Source organism: Cavia porcellus, unplaced genomic scaffold (genome assembly GCF_034190915.1).
Source record: "Cavia porcellus strain 051 isolate PalLab524CR breed Dunkin Hartley unplaced genomic scaffold, mCavPor4.1 scaffold_33, whole genome shotgun sequence".
Classification (NCBI taxonomy): Eukaryota; Metazoa; Chordata; class Mammalia; order Rodentia; family Caviidae; genus Cavia; species Cavia porcellus.
This window is the reverse complement of record NW_026947516.1, coordinates 21,155,423-21,178,676: the sequence shown is the minus strand read 5'-3', so window position 1 is coordinate 21,178,676 and position 23,254 is coordinate 21,155,423. Positions and strand designations below refer to the sequence as shown.

General features: G+C 37.8%; 1 protein-coding gene across 1 annotated transcript in view; it reads left to right on the top strand.

Annotated features, from left to right (window-relative positions):
• Positions 1–23,254, top strand: part of Map3k15 (mitogen-activated protein kinase kinase kinase 15) — a 79,134-nt gene that overhangs the window by 8,409 nt on the left and 47,471 nt on the right. The window contains exons 2-7 of the mRNA XM_063243058.1: positions 4,478–4,617; positions 7,006–7,029; positions 12,876–13,069; positions 16,285–16,453; positions 18,293–18,399; positions 21,819–21,989. Of these exons, the coding sequence (XP_063099128.1) occupies positions 4,478–4,617; positions 7,006–7,029; positions 12,876–13,069; positions 16,285–16,453; positions 18,293–18,399; positions 21,819–21,989 (805 nt within the window). The remainder of the gene's footprint in view (positions 1–4,477; positions 4,618–7,005; positions 7,030–12,875; positions 13,070–16,284; positions 16,454–18,292; positions 18,400–21,818; positions 21,990–23,254) is intronic.

Here is a 23,254-nt window from a genome sequence, read left to right as displayed (position 1 = left end):
CCCTCTATCCTCCTTATCCCCCTCTTGGCCTCTCTCCTCCTCTTTCTCCTCCCCTCCCTTTCACACACCATCTTTCCTCTCTCCTCTGTCTTCCCTCCCCCTCCCCTATTTATCCCTTCCTTCCCACCCCCCTTTGACCCTGTACCTCCTCATCCTGTGTCCCCCTCTCCTCTTTTCCCTCCTTCCCCTCCTTCCCTCTTCCTTCTCTCCATCTCTCCCTCTCCCATTCTTCCCCTCCATTTCTCTTCTCCTCTCCCACTCCCCTCCCTACCTTCATCTCACCACCTTCCTGCCCCCTCTCTCCCCACCGCCTAGTCACCCATTGCTCCCTCTTCTACTTTCTTGCCACCTTCTTTCCTCTTTTTCTGTGCCCATCTGTCTCCATTTCCCCCTCCACCTTCTCCTCCTCTTCCCTCTCCTCCTCCCCTTTCCTCTCTGTCCTTCTCCATCTCCATCCCCTTGCCCCTGCCCTTCCCTTTCTCAAGTCTCCCCATTTCCCCCTCTCTTCCCCTATCCCTCCCTTTCCTCCTCCTCTCTCCCTCTCTTTTGTCTCCCCTCTCCCTTACCCCTTACTCTCTGCCATGTCCACTACCCCCCTCTCTGCCAGGCCCCTTCTCTCCCTGCCCCCATCTCTCCCACCCCCGCTGCTCTCTCTGCCCCCTTTTCTCCCTGCCTCTTTTTTCCCTTCCCTCATTCACTTCTCTCTCCCTCTCCTCTTTCCTGCTTTCCCACCTCTCTCCTCCTTGTCCCTTCCTTTACTACTCCCTGACTCGCCCACTCCCCCTCTCCTCCTATCGGGCTCCCTTTCTGATCTTTGCTGCCCCTCTCTTCTCTCCCTCTCCCACTTTCTGTGCTCCTCCCTCTCCTCCTGCCCCCACTCCCCTTATCCTTCTCCCTCTTTCCCTTATCTCCCCCCTCTCCTCTCCCATCTCCCCTCCCCTCCCCTCTTTCCCTCTACCTGCCTCTTCTCCCTTTCTGTCCTCTGTCCCCTCTCTTCCCTGCCTCTCCCTTCTCTCCCCCTCCCTCTTTCTCTGTCTCTCCCTTTTTGCCTCTCTATCTACCTTTCCTCCTTCCTCTCCACACTCTTCCCTCTCTCCTTTTGCCTTCTCTCTCCTCTACTCCCTCTGGCCTACCTCTCCCCTGCCCCCTTCCTCCTCTTCTCCTTATCTCCTCTCTGCCAATCTCCCTCTTTCCCTCTCCCTGTCTCCTTCTCCCTCAGGCTTCCTCTCCCCAACCCTTCCCCTCCCCCTCCTCTCCCTCTCTCTCCCTCTCTCCTTCCTTCTCCCCTTCTCCCCTCTCCCCCTCCCTCTTCCTTTTTACCCTCTCCTCTCTCCCCTCCTTCTCTCCATTCCCCTTCTCTAAGCTAGTATTCTACACTTAGCTCTTTTTCTGAAAAAATTTTTGAGACAAATCTTGAGTTACCCAGGCAGTTTCTCTCTCACTCCTCCCTTTTTCTTCCCTCCTCTCTCTCTTTCCCCTCCCTTCTCTAGTACCTCTACCCCTCCCCTCACTCTCCCTTTCTCTCCCTTTCCCCCTGCCTCTGTCCCCATTTCTCTCCCTATCTGTCCTCCCTCCCCCTCATCTCCCCTCTCCTCTTTCTCCGCTCAGCCTTACCTCACTCTCTTCTTTCCTCCTTCTTCCCCTCCTCCTCTCTCCCCAGCCTCTCTCTCATCCTCCCCCCTTCCACCTCTTCTTGTCTCTTAGTATCCTTGTCCCTCTCCTTCTCCCCATTCCTCCTTCACTCTCCCCCTACTCTCTCTTCCCTCCATCACTCTCTTTCACCCCTCTTCCTCTCTCCCCTTATGACCTTGCATCCTGTTTCCTCCTCTCTACTCCCCACTTTTCCTGTGTATTGGTGATGCTAGGTATGGAATCCAGGACCCTGCACATTCTAAGCTAGTATTCTACACTTAGCTCTTTTTCCAAAAAAAAATTTTGAGACAAATCTCCTTGAGTTACCCAAGCAGTTCTCAAACTTGCAGTCTTCCTGCCTCAGCTTCCCAATTAACTTGGATTATAAGTATTTGGTAGCTCCTGAGTACTCTTTTTTGTGCAGTGGGGATTGAGCTCAAGGAATGCTGAGCTACATCCCCATACCTATTATTTGACTGATTGGTTGATTGATTGATTGTGGTCCCAGAAATTGAACCTAGGGCCTTTGCACAGAGCTATATCCCCAGCCCTTTAAAAAATTTGAGACAAGGTCTTCCTAGGTTGCCCAGGCTGAGCTTGAATTTAGTCTTCTTGGCTCAACCTTCAAAGTAGCAGGGATTATAGGTATGGGCTTCCATGCACAGCTTAACTCCAGAACCTTTAAAAAGACTTCTATGTTTAGAACGCTTGAGATTCAAAGTAAAGTTGAGAGAAAAATGCAGAATTTTCCCATGTTCCCTTTTTCTCTGTGAGCTCCTGGTGTGGAAGGTGGCCTGGTATGCAGAAGTGATTACACTGTCAGGAACTGGGCTGTGTGAGCTCCTGTTCAAGACTGCTGTCTTCTGCTGTACCTGGCTTTTGGCAGACCCCTGAAGCTCTTTTGCTGAACTGCTTTCTTTCATGCTGCCATTACTATTAATCCCTTAGCAGTGATCCTGGAACTTTCTTCAAGTCTTAGTCACATGGGGCACCTTTGATGAAAGAAGCATTGCAGCTGTAGCATTGAATTGTTGCATTGCCATTTTCCTTGAGTGAGTTTTAGGATGGAGATCAACAGGCTGGTCTGCTTTACTGACTGGATATTATTTTTGGGGGGGCAAAATGTATTTTCAGTTCCCAGCAGTCAGCTTACAAGCAGTTTTAGAATGTAAGTCATAGGGGCTGGGGATTCAGCTCAGCTGCATAAGTGCCTGCCTTGCAAGCAGGCAGTTCAATCCCTGGTACCGAAAAAGACAAAAAAAAAAAAAAAAAAAAAAAAAAAAAAAAAAAGAATGTAAGTCATAAACATTTTATAAAGCCACCTATATACTGGGTATTTTTAGAGATGTTGTTCAAATTCTAGTCAGATAATGCAGGTTGAAATAGAGTTGAACTTCTACAGACTAGGCTGGAAAAATTCATATTTCCCAGGACCTTGTATAGGCTCTGAGCTATTGAGTGTGACGAGACTTGGCAGAAATACCTGGTGGCTGTTGAGGCTTGGTTGTTGTTGGGGGGCAGTTAGGAAGCTGCAGAGCACAATGGAGTGGAACAGTGATTCCTGGTGAAAAGAAGAGCTTATTCAGAAATTGGGGTCTGCAGGAGGACTGGTCAGAGGCCAGGAAGAATTAAAAACACAGGAATAGGAAAGGAAAAAAGATTAAAACAAGAGCATTTGATGTAGGTGGCTTTTTTCCATTATTATTTATTTATTTATTTATTTTTGCTATGGTAAATTTCAATCATGTACATTATCCAGTTTCAACAATTAACATTCTGTCATTCTTTTTTTCTAACCATTTGCTACTTGACTCTTAAAGTTTTTATGTTTTAATGTAAAATATGCATAAATTTAAATATACAAATCTCATCTGTACAACTTTGAAAAACAATGAATCTCATGAATCCAAAATGCCATCTCAATATGGAACATTGCTGTCTACCAGAAAGTTTCTTTATGTCCTGTCTGACTCAGTCTTTTCTTCACCCCATTCTTTTTTTATTATAAAATAAACCATACCCGAGCAGGTAAATTATTTTAATGTGTTGTCAAAAATTGAATGCTTTATATAGAATTAAAAACAAAAGCATTGTGCAGAAAATTAAAAAGAGGAAAACAGGAAAATATTGTCATAAATGACAAACACAAAAAGAAAATTAAACACTAATTATAAATTTCAGTGACATGAATAATCAGAACAAACCTAATGAATTAATCATGAAATACTCTAGCTAATTTGAAAAGGGGTGGTGGTTGATAATTAACCTCAATAAAACCATAGGTGCTTACCCTCCCTTCCCTACTCTGAAGCTGCTTTTCTCAAAACTGACAGGAAAGGGTATATTCCCTCTGTCCCTGTACCAAAAATTTTTGATACTCCCAAACCCCCTCAGGAGCCATCAGTTCTGTCCACTTAAAAATAAGTTAACCTGTCATGCTCTGTGTCTACCAAGTGCCATCGTTTTCCTGCATTGTGACTTTGGCTTATATGGTGGATGCATGGATTTGTATTCCAAAATATATTATGTATTTATACTTCATAAATTAGTCTATACTTGATAAATATATCTTTGTCTGTATGATGCATGTCAGAAGAATAACGTTAAAAATTCAGCAATTTTTAAGTGACACTATGTTCCTTATACTTCAAAAAGTGAAGAGAATTTTTGTTTTCAGAATTTAAGGCCATGGGTGACGTAAGTGCCTGCTTGGCAAATGCAAGGTCATGAGTTCAATCCCCAGTACCAAAAACAAAATAAAAATCTTGTACTGCTTTTCTTTCATAGTTTGTGGAAGGTAATCTTAATGCAATCTTTCTCCCCATCCTTTCCTTATTCATTTCAGATATTGCCATTGTGAACATGAGTGACATTTCCACACAGCCTTCTCTCTTCTACCATCTTGGAGTCCGTGAAAGCTTTGACATCGTTAATAATGTGATCCTCTACCATGATACTGATAGTAACATTACTCTGTCATTGAAGGTAAGGTGTTTCTCCTGAATATTGTATTTTCTCAAGTATGTTCCTTGAATTTTTTTGAAAAGTGTAGTTACATATCAAACTGAAGTGTAACCATAGCACAAGAGGTTGGAGAATTGCTTGTTTCCCACTACAAGTTGTAGCTCACATAGTTGACTTTTGGCTGCTGTGTGAGCATCCTTGCTAAGTGGGGCTTTTGCAGGCAATGTGAATACTTCCAGGCTCATTAGGGAAGTGAAGACAGAACCTAGTAGTTTCCATTGACACAAACATACCACGCTGAATCCCTTCATGAGCAATTTGATCTAAAACTATACATTACAAAAATCAGTTCTTGACTTGGATAATAATGTAAAGACTTTTAACAGTTACCAAAATGACTAGATAATTTTAGCATAGACATAATCAATATTTATTTTTCCTCCAATATGAAAGCAAAGCAAAACTGAAGACTTGTATGTTCCTATACAACTCATTACTGAGAATTTGTGAAATGTATTTTTGCAACTTTGATACAAGTGTTTTTGATAATACACTACTTTAAAAATATTTATATTTGGGGCTAGGGATTTAGCTCAGCGGCATCAGTGCCTGCCTTGCAAGCAGGCAGTCATGAGTTCGATCCCTGATACCAATAAAAAAGGAAAAAGACCAAAAAAAATTTATATTTGTAAACTGTAAATAACACAAGTTATTCCAAAATTCAGCTACTATTAATATTATTCAATATCTTCTAATTTCATGTTTCTCATCAGAAATAATCTGAACATTTATAAGTACCATTTTAGGAATAATCAGTTTGTGATTCTCAACCTCCACTGCACTTTAGAATCACCCAGAGAATGAGGCCACACCCAGACTAATTATGTCTCAATCTTTAGGGGCCCAACATTGAAGTTGTTTTAGTTTTTACCTCCCAAATGTACAACTGGGGATGAGGACCAGTGGTTTACAGAGTTGAATTTAACAAGTATTTCTAAATGTCCAACTCCTTCAGTACAAAAACTTAGTTATATGGCAGTACAATTTTATGCCAAAGTTAGATACTTTTGTTTGTTGAGATTTGATATTGACCAGATTACTCTGGGTTCTGTAATGATTTATTTCCTGAGGAAAATATCACCTGTTTCAGATGTGTGATCTGTGTGTTACACCTCATTTACACTTTTTATAGATGTCTACCCTATAGTCATAGCACAATATTGTATTTTAAGAAGTAATTCATATGACAATGAGAAAGGAGCATTTTTAGTATGCTTTGCATTATGCAAATAGTTTAGATAGTGACTTTTACTGGTTTTCATTAAGAAAGTTATGCTTGGTAATACTTAGAATTTAGAAAACATGAAATTAGAGATTATTTTTGATGAGAAACATGAAATTAGAATTTTCCCCAATATGACACATTTATTTTCTTTCTGTAGCTTAGCAGATCCTCTGAAAATTCCTATACTTACATAAGTTTTAATTTTGAATGATATAGACAAATATTTCCTAACATGGAAATGAGTAGTCACTTATATCTAACACTAGGTAAAGCAGCCTAATTTTGTTATGAAAAAATAACATCTTTCAATATATCAAACACATTTTATAGGGCAGTTATTTGTTCTTTTTTGCAGAAATACTGGTTTTCAGTGTATAGCTGGTATAGTGAAGGGCTGAATAACTGTCATGCTAAGTTAACTGACAAAATTGTTGTCATTGAAGTCAGGAATGGTGGCACATGCCTGTAATCCTAGGACTTGGGAGTCTTAGGCAGCAGAATAACTGCTAGTTCAGGGCTGGCCTGGGTTATGTAATGAGTTCAAGGCCAGCCTGAACTAGAGAGGGGACCTTGTTTCAAAAATCAGATAAATAAATAAATAAATAAAGTTGCTATTGAACTTGAACATGCCTCGACAGCTCTAATGGAGTGACAGGAATACTTTGGCAACACCTCGGTAGGATGGCTGACTCTGTGACCTACAGCCTTTGCATTGATCAAATCAAGAAGGCTTCTAAATTCCGGGGTAACACAGTGCTTATGAGGCACTTTCTTGTCATTGACATTCTTCTCTTGGAAGGTGAAATGCAGAGCACTCAGTGCCCTGAAGTTAAATCTCAAATTATCTCTTAGGCAAAGGCATTGCCACTGCTATAGGAAAATCCTTAGAAGCAAAATGTACCCCCTCTGTTGTTTAAAGCTGATTAGTCATGATTAGTTTTCCTTGGAATATGAATTTTACAATTTTTAGAAGTTTATGATGTTTTTGGTAAGGAGAGTTCAAGTGACTACGTCTTTCTCAAAGGTGGGTACTAGTTGACTGGAAGGGAATGTTGGCTAATGGCTCTGGAAATTAACTGTTCAGAAAACTATATTCATTTTTTTCTTTTTCTTTTTCTTTTCAGGATATAGTAATTCAAAAACACATAGTAAGTATTACGTTTTCAAGTTTTTAACCTCATAAATGTAAATTAGTTAAATGCTTGCCTGAATATAGCAGAGGGAACCAGGGATTCTTAATTCTGCCTTTTGGTTGTGTTTTTATGGAAGATAGCTAGAAACCTGTTCTCCACTCCTGCACCACACAGGCCTCACTCAGCCACTGAGAGGGTGGGACAGAAGGGAAGGACAGGCAAAAATGTAGGTTGTTTATTATTCACTAGGGCTTTGAGCTTAGAACTGTTGGGCTCTCTCCTGAGCTGGTTTTGTGTTCCCCTGGGACATCAAAGTTTTTGTTGGAGCCAATATTTCCCCTACTTAGCCACCAAAGTTTCCCTGATGACAGAGGAACATGAATTTGTACCCCAGTTAATACAGGCACCAAACCTAAGGTTCTTTTTCACAAGCTGAAAAGAAATGGGGTGGAATTCCTCTTCATTCTATGCTTTACGTACTAAAGTCTTTCTGTTTGGCTTAAAATTTCCTTCAACTGAGTAGTTATATCACCACGCTGGTTTTGATAGAATAATGAAACTGTAACTCAAAAACATTTAAATAAATCGTGTCCCCAGAAATTATGCCAAAATTATCCTGTGCCTTTGCACTCCATATTGCTTCCCTAAAGGCTTGTGGCAGTGATGGCAAACTTTTTAGAGGTGAGTATTCAAACTGCAACCCAAACCCATTTATTTATTGTAATGTGCCAACATTGTAATTAAACCTGAGTACTGACATTTTAGTTTAGGAAAAAAAAAAACTCATACATTAGTATTTTCAGTCTAAAGTGAAAAGTGCGTTCCATAGGTCTACCATTAACTTATGGCATTGTGATTTGAGAAACTGCAACCTAGATTAAGATTAATATTAATCTAGATTAACCTAGATTAAGTGTTAGAATTCTAGTATTCTAACACTATGTAATGAATTCTGTTATAATTCCACCTGTATTCTCCTTGTAGTATACTCTTTTCTTTCAAAAACCCAGGAATTCCTGCAGTGTTCATAACAATTCTAGGCATACCTTGGCATCATTTTTCTAAGTGTTTTGTTTATTAGGAATGAGTTTATCTACAGAATTTGGCAACTAAATCTCCATTGTAGTTGGTATTACATTAGAATTCAGTACCCAGTATTGGTTACTATGCTTGGCAAGGTGTGAAATATTAGAGCATCTACAAGAATCTTTAAAAGTACATGAGTTAACTTGGAGAATAGATAATAACACCAAAGAAAAAATGCTAAAGAGAAATAAACATTGGGAGATGCCATTAATGGTCATCCTCAATGTTATTCTCCTTCTAAAGTGAGGAAATGGTACTTTTTCCTTGCCAGATGGATGGAAGTAGGGCAAATAGAAGAATAGTTTGGGTCAGCAGGATGGATAGCTTGCTGCTAATGGTAATTAAATATTAAAACAAAATGTCAAAGTAAATTGGAGTAAGGAGAGTCTGCTCACTAGCTCTTTGCATTTAGATTGGGATAATACTAGAATAGGAGGCCTGGATCTTAGAACTCCAAAACTTCTGAGAGAGGATCAGGTGGAATTGTGAGTTTGTGATTGTTTTTGAAAGGTTAAAAATGCATACAACATATATATAGCTAATGAATTCTAACGTCCCCTAAATCAGGGATTCAAATAAAACACAACACCCTGAACATGTAGGCAGATGTTTGAAGTGCTTTAAGAATATATATACATCTTCTGGAAGTCATTTGCCGGTTCTACAACTGTACCTGATATATTCAATTCATTTTCATTTGACAGAAGTGTGAGCACATTTGTATTTATTTTTAGGAGGGATGACAGGAATGTAAAAGACACAAACTCAGTCTCTGGGCTTGAAGCTAGATCATGCATAACCATTCTGGGATCCTTTGCTGTCTGGAAAGAAGGCATCACCTTTTGTGTTCATGTTTCTTCAGATGACATTCATTTTTCATGTTTCATGTTTTGGCTTTTGAAAAAAACTTTACTTAGGTACAACTTACATGTCATAAAATTCATCCATTTTAAGCTCATCCAATCACCATGGTCCAGTTTTGGAGCATTTCCTGCATCTGCCACAATGCCTATTTGCTGACAGGCCCTATTCCTACCCCCAGCAACATGCAACTACTAAGCCAGGTGTGGTGGCTCATGTCTATAATCCCAGCACTTGGGAGGCTGAGGCAGGAGGATCATTGCAAGTTCAAGATCAGCCTGGGCTACAAAGCAAGCTCAAGGCCCAGCCTGAACTGCAAATAGGGATCCTGTCTAAAAAAAAAACAAAGACGAAAAGCAACTACTAATCTGTTTTATCTTATAGGGTTGCCTTTTCAGAGGCTTTCACATGGATAGACATATACAATATGTGGTATTTTGCATGTGATTTGTGTTACTTAGCGTGATATCTTTGAAGTTCATCCATGATGTAATATGTATCAGTAGTTTGATCCTTGTAATTGTTAAATGGCACTCTATTGTATGGGTAGTCCACATTTTTTTCAAAAGAGTGTTCCATATTTTATTTATCTGTTCCCCAGTGATTGACATTTGGGTTGATTCCACTTTGGGGCTACTATGAATACTACTACTATGAACATTTAAGAACAAGTTTTTACATAGATAGATTTAAGAACAAGTTTGCACATAGTTTTAATTTTTCTGGACTAGACATTGCTGGATAATATGTTAAACATATATTTAACTTCTAAGAAACTGCCAAAATGATTCCAAAGTGGCTGTACCATTTATATTTCCACAAGCATTGAGAGATCCAGTTTCTTCACATTTTAACCGGTGCTTGGTATTACCTTGTTATTAAAATTGTCTTAGTTACTTATTGCTGAGACAAATACTTGACACCTGAAGTTAAATGAAGAAAGGTTTTTTTTGTAGTCCCAGTTTACAGAGGCTTCAGTTTGTAGTTGGCTGGTTCCCAGGCAGGGTGGTATGGTAGAGGGGCATCACCTAAGAGAAACATTTCATGGAAAAGCAGGGCAAGCAGAAGGCAGCCATCAGGGAAGTAGCAAGCAGCAAGTGATGACAGCAGCCCTTTTTCTGTCCCTTGTATTCTATCTAGCACTCACACGCACAGTGGAGCTTCCTCAATCCTAGAATCACACCATTGATCCAATCATCACATCACTCTAGATCCAGCCACCTCTGAAAAGCCCTACCTATGACCATGTGAGGCTTTGGGGGAACATCCAGATTCGAGCAATAATAGTAGTCATTTTAGTGAGTATAAAGTAGTATCTCAGTGTGGTTTTAATTTGCCTCTTCCTCGTGATATTCAGCATTGTTTTATTAGCCATTTTTAGTCATCTTTGGTGAGATGTATACTAAAATCTTTTCCCCAATTTTAATTGGGTTGTGTACTAATTATGGAATTGCACAAGTTTTTATTCTGAAAGAAAGACCCTTATCAGTGGCTTTATTGGTCATTTCTTTTACAGGTAGTACTTCTAATGTTGTGTCTGGAACTCTTAGCCCAACTCAGTGTCAGGAAATATTACTGCTTTGTTTTTCAGATAAACATTTTGTAGTTTTAGTTTTTACATTTAGGTCTCTGATCCATTCTGAGTTAATTTTTATATGTGGTGTGAGATAGGTATTTAAGTTTGTTCTTTTGCATGTGAATATCCAGTTATCCTAGCACCTTTTTTTCTGGAAGGCTATCTTTTCCTCCATTACATTATCTTGGCAATTGTATTGAAATCAACCAAACATATATAACAGTTTGTTTCTGAATTTTCAATTGTCCATTGATCTATATGTGTATCCTTATGTAAGTGTTTCAATTACTATAGTGCTGTAGTAATTTTTGGAATTGAGAAGTCTGAGTTATCGAACTTTATTATTTTTCAACATTGTTTTCAGTAATTCCAGCTCTGTATGACTTTGAGGGTTGGCTTTCCCATTTCTGCAAAAAAGAGAATTTACAGGGATTGTATTGTGTCTGTAGATTTCTTATTGTCGTCTTCACCATATTAATTTAAGTCTTCCGATCCACAAACATTGGCTATCTTTTTATTTATTTAGGTCTCCCTTAATTTCTGTCAAAATGTTTTTACAATTTTTAGCATAGAAGTCTTTCACTTGCATGAATTTAAAATTACTCTTGGGTATTTTATTCTGTTAGATGATCTTGCAGATGGCACCATTTTCTCAGTTTTCCTTTAAGGGTTAATTTTGAAAAGTACCTTTCATAAAAATATTTTTAACACATCACATTTTAGTTCATAATTCTATATTTGATTGTGTTTAATGCAATTCAATTTTTGGTCAGAATTTTCCTGTTATCTTAGTTTCTTTTCTCATTGCTGAGAAAAAATACTGGACACTCAAAGTTAAAGGAGGTAAAAGGTTTATTTGTCACACAGTTTGTAAAGGTTTCATTTCATAATTGGCTAGCTCCAAGTCAGGGTAGCATGGCAGAGGGGCATCACAGGGAAGTCAACAATGGCTGCCATAATGTCTCTCATTCTCTTCAAAATAGCTGTCCATATCTTCACGTATGTTGAAATTAAACAAAACAAAACAGACTAAAACCACTCTGAACAAAGAATAGTAGTATTGCTGGATTTCACATCGTGATACTACGGAATCAGCACTGGGTACCTTAGTGTCTCTTTTTCTTCAAAGTAGCTGTTCATTTCATTGTTCATTATATAATTGATTCTCATGAACTGTTTAGAAGTTCTACGCATGCATGAGTCTACATGTATATCTATTCTTTCTGTATTAGAGGGAAAAACAATAGCAAAGAGCCCAGAACACTGGCAGTATAGGCCTTCAAAACAAGGTGGTATGAGCGTAACTAGGGTTGTTATTTTACATAATGATCTTCAAGAGTTCCTCAGATCACTGTACAATAATGTGCACAGTTCCAATCCTATGAATGTTAACTATTTTGTTCCAAGAACCTATAGAATTTGTAGCACAATCACCTTAGCTAAGTATTTATATAATTTTAGAAATTTTTTCCCCTTCCTTTTTCTTTTTCCTCATTTTCCCTGAGATATTTTCCCCCTTTAAGCAGATTCTTGTCCCTTCACTGTGTTTATTGAGTTTTTTGTATCTTATGTACTCTTACCATACCTGAAATAGCAACATTGTGATAGAAGAATGTCATGTAGAAAATGTATTTTTAGGAGCCAAGGATTTAGCTCAGTGGTGTTAGCACCTGCCTGGCAATTGCAAGGTCATGAGTTCAATCCCCGGTACCAAAACAAATGGGCTGAAAATTGAGCATTGATTTAATGCTTTTTAAAGGTAAATGTTTATGCTCTGTGATAGATCATAACGCATAGACTGTAATTCTATAAGAAGATACTGTTTTACCTTAGTATTAAGGTTCAAAAAGTTCAACAGATCCTTTTCAAAAGATCTCTAAGACTCTCCATATTTATTAATACTTGTTTCCTACAAAGTTTATACTAGTTTGCATGTATTAAGTTACCAATACTGATAATGCTAACAGAAAAACAGTATGCCTCATTATAATCCTTAGTTGTCAATGGGTTCAAGTTACCTCTGGTTTGGGGTGCATGTAATGAGTCAGTATGATTTTTAAGACTTAAAACCCTCACATTTTTGACAGTGAAGTTTGGAAACATGCTTAGGTCAGTTCATCATTTGAAAGCAAATTTTTGTTATATATTTGTGTGATAGAGCTTTTGAAACTGAGTGGTTTTCTGTTTTGTGCCTAATAAAGTCTGAGTGATACTGTACAAGATGTTTTTCATAATCATGCATCTTTTTCCTTGTCCCACCAAGTCCCATTTGCCCAAAGCTGCAACTGTGCTTTCACATCACTAACTTTCTGTAACCTTTTTGGTTTCTTTTTTTCAGGTATGTAGTGGAAATTATTACTTCATCCCCTACATTGTGACACCATCTGCTGAATACCTTTGCTGTGAGACTGATGCCCAGTGGCAAGCCACGGAGTACATGCAGCCCAACGGGGAGTATTTCTTGGCCCCAGTGTGCATATCACTGGTGGACAAGTTCATTAACCTCATCAGGAACATCCATGTGACTTCACGGTAATCCCCATCAGCCACCAACGGCCCTGGGAGTCTTGCCAGTATTTCCCTTCAGTTTCAGGGAGACAGTACACCTTGGAATTATTAGGATGGCTAAATGTTGGCCAATCATTTAAAAGCCATCCTGATGTTCATCATTTCCCTTAACTAAATAAACTTAGTTACTTAGTTCCTAACTAAGCTTAGTTACTGAGGTAAAGCCAAAAAAGAGTAGAACTGAGTAAAGAGGTTGGAATTGAGCTTGTGTCTGACCCTAACTCCCCGTGTGACCTTAATATGTAAATATTTTTTCTCTGTGGCTCCTCTAGAAAACAAGGAAATTAAATCTGTGATGTGTTTAAATGATTTCTTTCAACTTGGAGATTCTGTGTTTCAAAATATTTAAAAATAACTTTATAATCTCTCTGTTGTTGAAGTACTGAAGATGCCAGGGCAAGGTCATTCTGATCTTGAGTCCTTGTACTGTGAGGGCCTGTGAGCATTAAGTCTAGCTGTATTCATCCTGACCTGTAGCATGTTAGATTTACATGAGAGGTGGGATAGAATGGGTAAAATGCTCACTCAGAGGTAGGTAGGTTTGAATTTAGGTCCTGGACTGGGTGATTGCTGGCTATGTAGCCTTGAAAAAGTTCTTTTCCTGGAGCCTCAGTATTTGATAAATTGTACATTCAATGTTCTTATTATAAAAGTTAAAGGCAGAATAATTATTCCTATAATTATTCCAAATAATTATTCCAATAATTATTCCAAATAATTATTCCAAAGGGTCCAGTTGTTTTGTTCACAGCCAATTTAAAGAGTTTATTCCTGCAAGTTGTGTCATTGGAGGAAGATTTATCCTTCCAAAACAAATGAAAATCCCAAATCATTGGAAGAACTAACTTTGCTTAGCACAGTCTGATTTAATGCTCATAATAATACCTCAGTTAAATTAAACATTGAGGTGATATCCCACAGAAAGTGTTCTGATATAAAAATATCAATGCATCATCTTAATTTTTATTTCAACTGTGGTTATTATAATGGTGAGTGAATTAGTAGAGTCTGCCAGTGTTTAAAATTCTGTCATTAATCGAGTCATTAAGTTGGGTTCATATTTGTTAAAGTCTACTCTCTTTTTCGATTCTGTTGCCTCTTCTCTGGGTGGAAAATGTCTTCTATAAGCTTACATGGAAAAGACTGAAAACCTAGATATATGTGTTTACATTGATGACAATGCAGAAAGCAAATGGAGCTTTTGTGGCACATTCTTGGCAAACGTCATTCAGTCATACCATGTTAACTTTTGTCTTATTGCAAAACAAACATTTTATTGAATTTAGGGAGAAAATTCTTCAGTACCTTATTTTTGGATCTGACAAAGAGGTAGACTAGCTTTGAATCTACCTAATGAGTTACATCTTTGCAAGGAATGGGTCCAAGTTTGTTTCTCTTCAGCATGTGTGTATCAGGAGGAAAAGAACTTTTTTGATGTGGTTGAATTTTCAAGGGCTTGAAATGTCTGTTGGTAGATTCTATCCCATGATTGACAGGGAATCTGGCAATGGTTAGTGAGAGGATAAATAATGCTTATTGTTGAACATATCTATAGCAGAGATGGCAGGTAATTTTTTAGCTCAAGAAATAACTCTGATTTATAAAGTCTGTCTTGAGTCCGGTGCTAAAAAGGGCTTTGAAGCCATTTCCAAGTTCACATTGATGAGTAACATCTTTCCTGATTACTAGAGGCAGAAATGGTTGTATGTTTATTGCATTTCTGATGTCCCTAAGCCATAATCAAGTCAGATTTTATTTACTTAAAGATTACTGTTCTTATTAGATTTGTTCATTTATTAAAACAGTTTTTCAGAATTACCCTTGAAAACAAGACTAAAGTATAACTTTTTACCCATCAGGCTAAACTAATAACACTTCAATAGCTATGATACCTTTAAGTCTACCAAATGGCCAGTGGCTGTCACCCAACTTAATGACTCATTTAATTAATGACAGTTTTAAACACTGGCAAACTCTACTAATTCGCTCATTATTAGAATCACAGTTGACAAACAAGGAAATAAAAATTAAGACAATGCATGGATAGTTTCGTATCAGAACATTTTCTGTGGAATATCACTTCACTGTTTAAATGTAGTCAAGATACTATTGTGAGTATTAGAACAGACTGTTTACGCACATTTTATGGCATAGCTTTATAATTATTCAGAATGAGTACTATTTGTCCTTAACCTATGTTTTGATTTCCTTTCTCTAGAGACAGCTAATTTAACCTGTTCTCTTTTTAATCAGCAGCTTAATTTTACTGTCTACATTTAGCTCTTTCAGCTTCTTAATGAGTTGACAGTATTACTGCTTGGTAGTGCCCAGTATCTGTTTTAAAATTACTTGGACAAGATATTTAAATAAATCTGTGGTCATTGTAAGTCAACCTCTATATACTAAATTAGGAACTTTTTCATTTTTAAACGAAGTATCATGTACTAACATTGGCTAGGCTATGGTGACACGCAGGTGTATATTTATAGTGCTGTAAGTATTTTTACATAATGTTATTACCTAGATACCGGCATGAAGGAAATTTTATAATTTACATTGGGAAAAGTTTTGCATTTTACATTGATATATTTTACATTCTGATAATCAAAAATGACAAGGGTAGGAAAGGAATGAAAGATGAGGATGTCCTTGAGTTTACCTACATGGCCTCTATGCAGCACTTTTGGGACTGTGCAGAGTCACAATGCTAGTTCCAGTTCTCCTTCAACTAGGGAAAACTTTGTGACTACTAAAGGGGACACTTAATAGGCAGGGATAGTATCAAAGTGAATTTCCCCTTGTTTCATGGCTTTTAGAATTTTATTTGGCTTTATGATTATTTGTGGGGAAAACAAATATTCAAGTAAGGTACCTTCTTGCCTTATATGTATTTAAAAATATCAAAAGAAAGTAGGTTGGGTAAAAAGTACTGTATGTCGTCTGTATATTTTAACTTTGGAAAATTTTAAAGATGTAATGTTTAAAATTATTGGTCCATTTCTTCAAGATGTGAATAACAAAGTCAGAGAGTCTTTTGGTTCAGGGAGACTCATGTCTGGGCCGGGTTCTGCAGCTGTTAGCTTAAGACATGTTAGTGAAAACTGTGTGGGTCAACACCAAAAAAGGCAGTCTTGAATGCATTTAGAAATAACCAGGACTTTTTGTATTTCCCTCTTCAGTGCTTCTCACAAAGAAAACTTGTTAAATGACATCCGCAAAGCCAGAATGAAATACCAGGGCAATGAACTGGCGAAGGAGCTGGGTATGATCAAACTTCGCATGGATAACATTGAGGTTATGACTTCAGATGTCATCATTAATTTACTTCTGTCTTACCGTGATATCCAGGTATGAAATATGCCTTGCTTTGCCTGAATTTTTCAGTGGTATGAGAAACTCCTTATGTGAAGTACTCTTGTATAATGTATATGGTAATGTAGATGCTTTATATAAACAAGTAGATGACTAGGTAATAGGTCATTCAGCTTACTGTGGTAGAACTTTTGGAGGAGGCTTTTTCACATTGGACATAGTGTGATCACATTCACAAGAGATCATATATTCAGGACTACTTAGTATAAGAAACAATTACTGTAATAATTTATACATACTTTATGCTATGCATTGTTCCAAACCTTTTGAAACTCCTCATTTATTTAATCCTCTTAACCCTATAGTATAGGTTTACTCTGATTATACCCATTTTGCAAATAAGGGAAACAAGGCACAGAAAAATGTATTAAGTAAACCAAAATCACAGAGTTGTTTGTAAACTTAAGATTCAGGCTGAGGCCAATTTGCTCTGTTGTCCTTGTTCTTAACTCTTTTGCTACTTCCTTTAGGCCTTTTTCACTTCCTTTTTTGTTTATCATCACTTGTTAGTGACAGAGCACGGATTCCAGAGGTATGTACAGTACAGTACCCAGGGCATGCAGATGTTTATTCTAAGATAAGTACCATAAGATACTGGAGAGTTCTTGAGACAAGGCTTATGGGGTTAGGTGCCAGGAAGGAGGAAATCAAGCATTTCTTCCTCCAATTTAATTTGCTATGGAGTCATTTCTAAGGGTGTCTTGCCTCTTTTCCCTCTGAAGACACACAGGGTTACATACCTCACTTGTAGAATTCTACAAAGTCAGAATTATTTGCCCTAGTTATTTAAAAATGGAGACATCCACTTATAATGTGGACCAAGAATAGTACACCACTAAGGAACTCATGTACCTAGTCACAGACAGATGCAGCTAACTAATTTTAATTGCAAGTGCTATGATTGCAAGTGATTATGATAGTGATTAAATTATGCCCCTATGAGATTGTTCTTTCTTGAAGTCTTTCTTCCCTTGCCTTGAAGCAACCTTTTATGTCTGAACCTTCTATTGATGATACTTACAGGTCCAAAAATGATCCAGGAGGTTCCTTAATACCCTGCCTTCTCTTTCCTGGGGCAGTTGTATCAGGTGCAGAGCCATGAGACAAGCATGGGTTTTCAGTAGGAGGCCCTCCTCTGCTGAATATAGCTAGCACCAAGTGGGCCAATACCATAATTCTAAGCTTGGATGAAAAAGGATAGCAGGTATCACTAGTATGATAGCAGGAGACACAACTAGGACATACATGGTAGCAGTTTTTCCCTGAATAATTATGCAGTATTTAGAACAGTGGTTCTCTGTGAGAATTTGGCAGCATCTGGAGACATTTAGGTGTCAAAGCTGAGTATAGGTTAGCCAATTCCTGCTGTCTTCTACTGGGTAAAGGCCAGGGATGGTGTACAGGACAATATTTCATTATGGAATGTTCTGGGTCCATTATGTTGATAATGTTGAACCTTGGTTTAGATTAATTTGATTGATTCTAGCAAAAACAGGAAAGACTAATATGTTTTCTTGTATTTATATGTCCAGCTAGTTTTAATACACAGCTCTGCTAATGGTAATAACTCTCCTATACTCTGTTAGACTCACTTGATTTCTTTTATTGCCTTTGGGCCAACAATTTTTCTTTGATCCTCATGTGCCATTTACATCAGGGATTCCTTTTCTGTCCTCCCCTCTCATATTCATCTTTTTTTCTGTTCTAGTAGAGGCTACAAGTAATTTTACTAAAATCTTTCTCATGTTTCTAACTAAGAAAAATATACAAAATGCTGTTTCCTGTCTTTCTCATTTTGGGACCTCTTGCCAATAGGACTATGATGCAATGGTCAAGTTGGTAGAAACACTGGAGATGCTGCCTATGTGTGATGTGGCTTACCAGCATAATATTAAATTCTACTATGCATTTGCAATGAATAGGTAAGAATGATAATGTATATGTAGAGTCTTGAATCATGCCACTTGTTAAATCTGCTTTCTTCTTTTATTCATCAAATATGAGCCAGGTTGTATGATAAATGTGAAGGTTATGAAAATGGGCAAGGCACAGTCTTTGTCCTCATCAACTTTGTCTTTGGAACATATATTCTGGCTGTGAGATGAGACACATAAATAAATCTTAATAGTAAGTGATTTAATTAAAGTTTGTCCAAAGTGATACGAAGTTTAGAAGAGGAAGAGAATCATTCCATTTGAGAGTTTTAAAGATGCCTCTTTGGGGTCTTCTGGACTATTTTGAAGAATTAGTAAAAATAACCTCATGAATGGGAGAGGGTGGGGGATGGAGGGATGGTGCAAAGGCCATTCCATTTGGCCAGATCAGAGTATGAGTATAGAGTTCTTCGTGTACAAAGGTACATTCATGGAGCATTCAGTGCAATGAGAACACAGATGCAGGTAAAAAAATATAGGCAATGCAGCTAAGCATGGAGGATGGGACCACTTCTCAAAGGAATTTGTAGACTTGAAGGAGTTGGTAAAGTCTTATAGATTGTAAAGGATGTTTAAGAAACGGTATTGACGTATAATAGGGAAAGAGGATGTTATTATCTTTGTATACTAGTGTAATCTGAATATAGGAATTCAGAATACTGGTCTAACTAAATAGAACATTTGCATTTTGAATTCCCTGCTTGGAGACCACTGACTTCAAAAGACCTTTTGTTTTGAGCAACAAGGGTAAATTGCAAGTTAATGAAAAACTTTAAGAGAAACCTCGATGTAACTGGTTCAGAAAGAAAAGAACCCAATCTGAACTCTAATCAATAATTAAGCATTTAAACAAATACATTCTTTGCAAAATCCTGAATATGTCACACGTCGAAAGTAGGCTAAAGCCAGGCATGGTGGTGCACTCCTGTAATCCCATCAGGAGGCTGAGACAGGAGGATCACCATGAGACTGAGGCCAGCCTGGGCTAAATAGTTAGTTCAGGGTAGCTTGAAATACGTAGCAAGACCTTGTCTCAAAAAGACAAAACAAACCCAAACAAACAAAAGTAGAGTAATAACAGATGTAGAAATTTTGTACTTCATTAAAATTTTAGTCTTTTTTTATATTCTCGCCACAGACATTAGAAGTTATTTAAATGCTTCTATAAATTTGTATTGGATTGGTATCCATTGGCTCTTAAAAAATTAAAGAATATCATGGGTACTCCGTGCAAAAAAGATACCTGGTTTGTAGCTAGTTAAGTTAGATTCTATATGGCAAACGAGATCAAACATATTAAATAAGACTAAGGAAGAAAGTGGAAAGAGTCAATAAGAATAAAGACTTAATTTTGCAGGTTTACACAAGGCGCCACTGTCTAGTTCTTCTCTGCTTAAGCTGGATTCCAACAGGAGAATTAACCCCAAATGCCCTGTGGCATCCATTGTATGAAATCAATGAAATTCTCTCATGTTTCTTGAACGGAGCTAACCTTGTACTATCCTTGAGAGAACCAAGAAAATAGTCACTAAAATAATCAAATAATTTGCTCTAGAATTTAGTTCTATTACAGAGAATTGCTCTAGAGTTTAATTCTATTACAGAACCTCAGTGGAGAAATCCTAATCAGGCTACTTGGATACTGCAGTAGTTTTTTGTGATGACATACATGGTCTTGGGAAAGAAATTGTAAAACACCCTGTTGTAAAATTATCAAGAAGTATTTAGGATAATTTATTTGTTAGAAGAATTATTAACAAAATATATACAGGGCCATCTTTTATAAATCCTAGCAGTGGTTTTCTGAGCAGTATAATGTGTATCCTTGCAGGCTTTTGTTCATGTACATAAACATACATGTAAATAGTGTTTATTTCAAATAGTAGTGTCATGCGTTTCATTTAGTTCTGCAGTTTTTTTCCATGCAATGCTAAGAAGTTCTTCTATATAATTACATGTGGATCTGCTCCTTTATTAGGGTTGCATGGTAGTCCATGGTTGGGTTGCTACAAGATATATATGGCCATTTTTTCTGTTATTGGACATTTGTATCAACTTCACTTCCTCACAAACATCTTTGTTCAAAAAATTCTAAATATTTACAGATTCTATAAGTGGAATTTATTGAGTCAGGATGAGTGCATTTTTGTTTTTATTATGTAAAGTTTCAAATATATTCCAAAATAGTTGTGTTAGGTAGGGTTCTCAACATACACACATCAATAGAGTATATAGATACATAAGACATATTATGAACTCTGGTCATGTGATAATGGAGGCCAAGAAGTCCCATGATATGCTGTCTGTGAGGAGCTGGAGACCCAGAGGAGTCAGTAGTTTAATTCAGTCTGAGTTCAAAGACCTGAGAACTGGGGGTGCCCCTGGCAGAATTCTCAAATCCTGAAAGCCTAAGAACTAGGAATGTCAATGTCTGAGGGCCAAAGATGGATGTGCCAGTTCAAGGAGGGAGGGATGGTGAGAGAGGGAAGATGAATGAATGGGAATAAAAATGAGAATGAGGATAAGGACAGGAGAGAGAAGGGAGAGGAAGGGAAGGAAGGGAGAGTGATTTATCCTTCCTCAGACTTTTTGTTTTATTTGGGCCTTTCAACAGGGTTGGATAATACTCTGCTTCATTAGTGAAGAGAGGTCTTCTTTTTTTATTATAAAACAATAGAGAACAGAACAAAGCAAATGAAGGGAGATCTTCTTAATCTACTGATTAAAATGCTAATCTTCCTGAGTACTCATGTAATCTCACCCAGATATAATATTTTACCAGCTATCTGAGCTCCCTTTAGCCAAGTCAAATTGACATATACAATCAACCATCACTATAATGAATTCCCATGTTCCACTCATTCATGTAGATAATTATCATTGCATTGTCAGTTTTGTTTTCCCTTTATTCCTACTCCTTTGTGCTCTAACACTGGATTTATTATGAATCAGACATAACATTTTACCCATTTTTTAATCTATAAAAGTTAAAGACAGTTTATAAAAAAAGCATCATTATGTATCATATCTAAAATTTAACAATATTTCCTCTATGTCAATGTTCATATTTTCCCAATTATTTTTTTACAGTGGGTTTGTCTGTATCACAGTCCAGACAAAGTCTATATGAACTTGTCTTTTTTATTATATTGGTTTGCCCTTATTTTTTTCTTTTCTTATGATATATTTGTTGGAGATAGGATCAAGTACGGACTGAGTGAACTATATGAGACTTCCTGGAGTTGATCTTAAGCAGTTGCTAGATGTGAAAAGAAAAATTGCAATATTATTTAGAATATTTTTTCCTTTAAAGTACAGCACCCTCATACCCAGTCTTTCAGAAGAACAAATGCATGTATACTCCTCTGTTGTGTTCCAACTGTGATCTTACAGTATTTATCTTTCAGGAGAAACAGCATAGGTGACCGTGAGAGGGCACTTCATGTCCTGCTCCACGTTCTGCAGACCTGCGAGCAACCAGCCCCTGACATGCTTTGTCTATGTGGGAGGATCTACAAGGATATCTTTCTGGATTCAGAATATGAAGATGATATCAGCCGAGACAAGGCCATTGCATGGTAAATAGCACATGTGTCTCTGCAAGAACAGAATTGAATAGTCTGGGCATCCAGGGTCCTTCCCTGTTTGCATGTGTGTGTGCCTGTCTGTGGGAAGTGAAAAATATTTGCAGTAAATGTGGCCTGGGAATTTCCAGATTTTTTTCTTCTAAGTGAAAATTATGAGAACCAAGGTTTTCTGCTGGTCACACTCATAAGTTCACTAATTTATGAGGCAGGAGAAGATTTAGCATGCTGCTCATTACCCATTCTAGAACTTTGTTCACCTTCCTCAGGACATCATTGTCCCAATAAGATGTTTGTTTATTCATTCAATTGAACAGATGCTTGTTGGGGACTTACTTTATATGAGAAACTTTTCTAGATGCAAATCTGGGCACATCAGATGTGAATCCTTGCCCACAGGAGCCTTGCATTGTTCAGGACAAAAGTCAGACAAAGTAAAATTACAGGATTTCAACCAATGGTAAGGGGTATGGGTAAAAGTTAAGCAAGGCAGGGGAAAAAGAGGGCTTGGAGGGAGGTTTGCAGTGTTAGAGTGGTTGGTGACAGCAAATAAAGACGTGATAGTGAGGGGTGTGCTTCACAGAAAAATATGGAGAAGGTGTTCCAGGTGGAGAGAACAGCAAGGGCAAATACTTTAAGAGAAAGCATGCTGGGCATGCTCTGGGATGGTGAGGGATAAGCAAAGGAGAGCGGCATAAAGAGGTAGGGAAATGAGACTTCTTTTCTCTGAGCAGGAAGGATTCTGAATATAGGAGTGACAAGGTCTGATATGCATTTTAACAAGAATATACTCAATGTTATACAAAGAATATATTTTAGAAAGTGTTTCAGGTCTGCCTTGCAACATAATAACCTCAAAAGTTAATGGCTTCAAAGAACAGCAGTGGTTGTGTAAGTTTTCTAGGCAGTTCCACTGCTGGCTTCACCTAGACTTACACCTAAAGTTATAGTCAGCTATAGGGTCGGGCAGGGCTAGATCCAAGATGGCCCTATACCATTTCACAGTTGGTGTTGACAGTACTGTACCTCCTTTCTCTACCTTGTGGTTCTAAGCCTTGTAGACCAGATTCCTTATATGGTAGGCAGCATTTTCAAAGACTAAAGGCAGAAGCTGCAAAGCCTTGTAGGGCTTAGGTTTGGAAACTCATGTTCAGTCACTTCTGCTATATGCTACTGATCAAAGCAAATCCTACAACCTGCCCCATTTAAGGGTTGAGAAGAAATACACTACACTTGTGGATAGAAGGAATGGTTAAAGT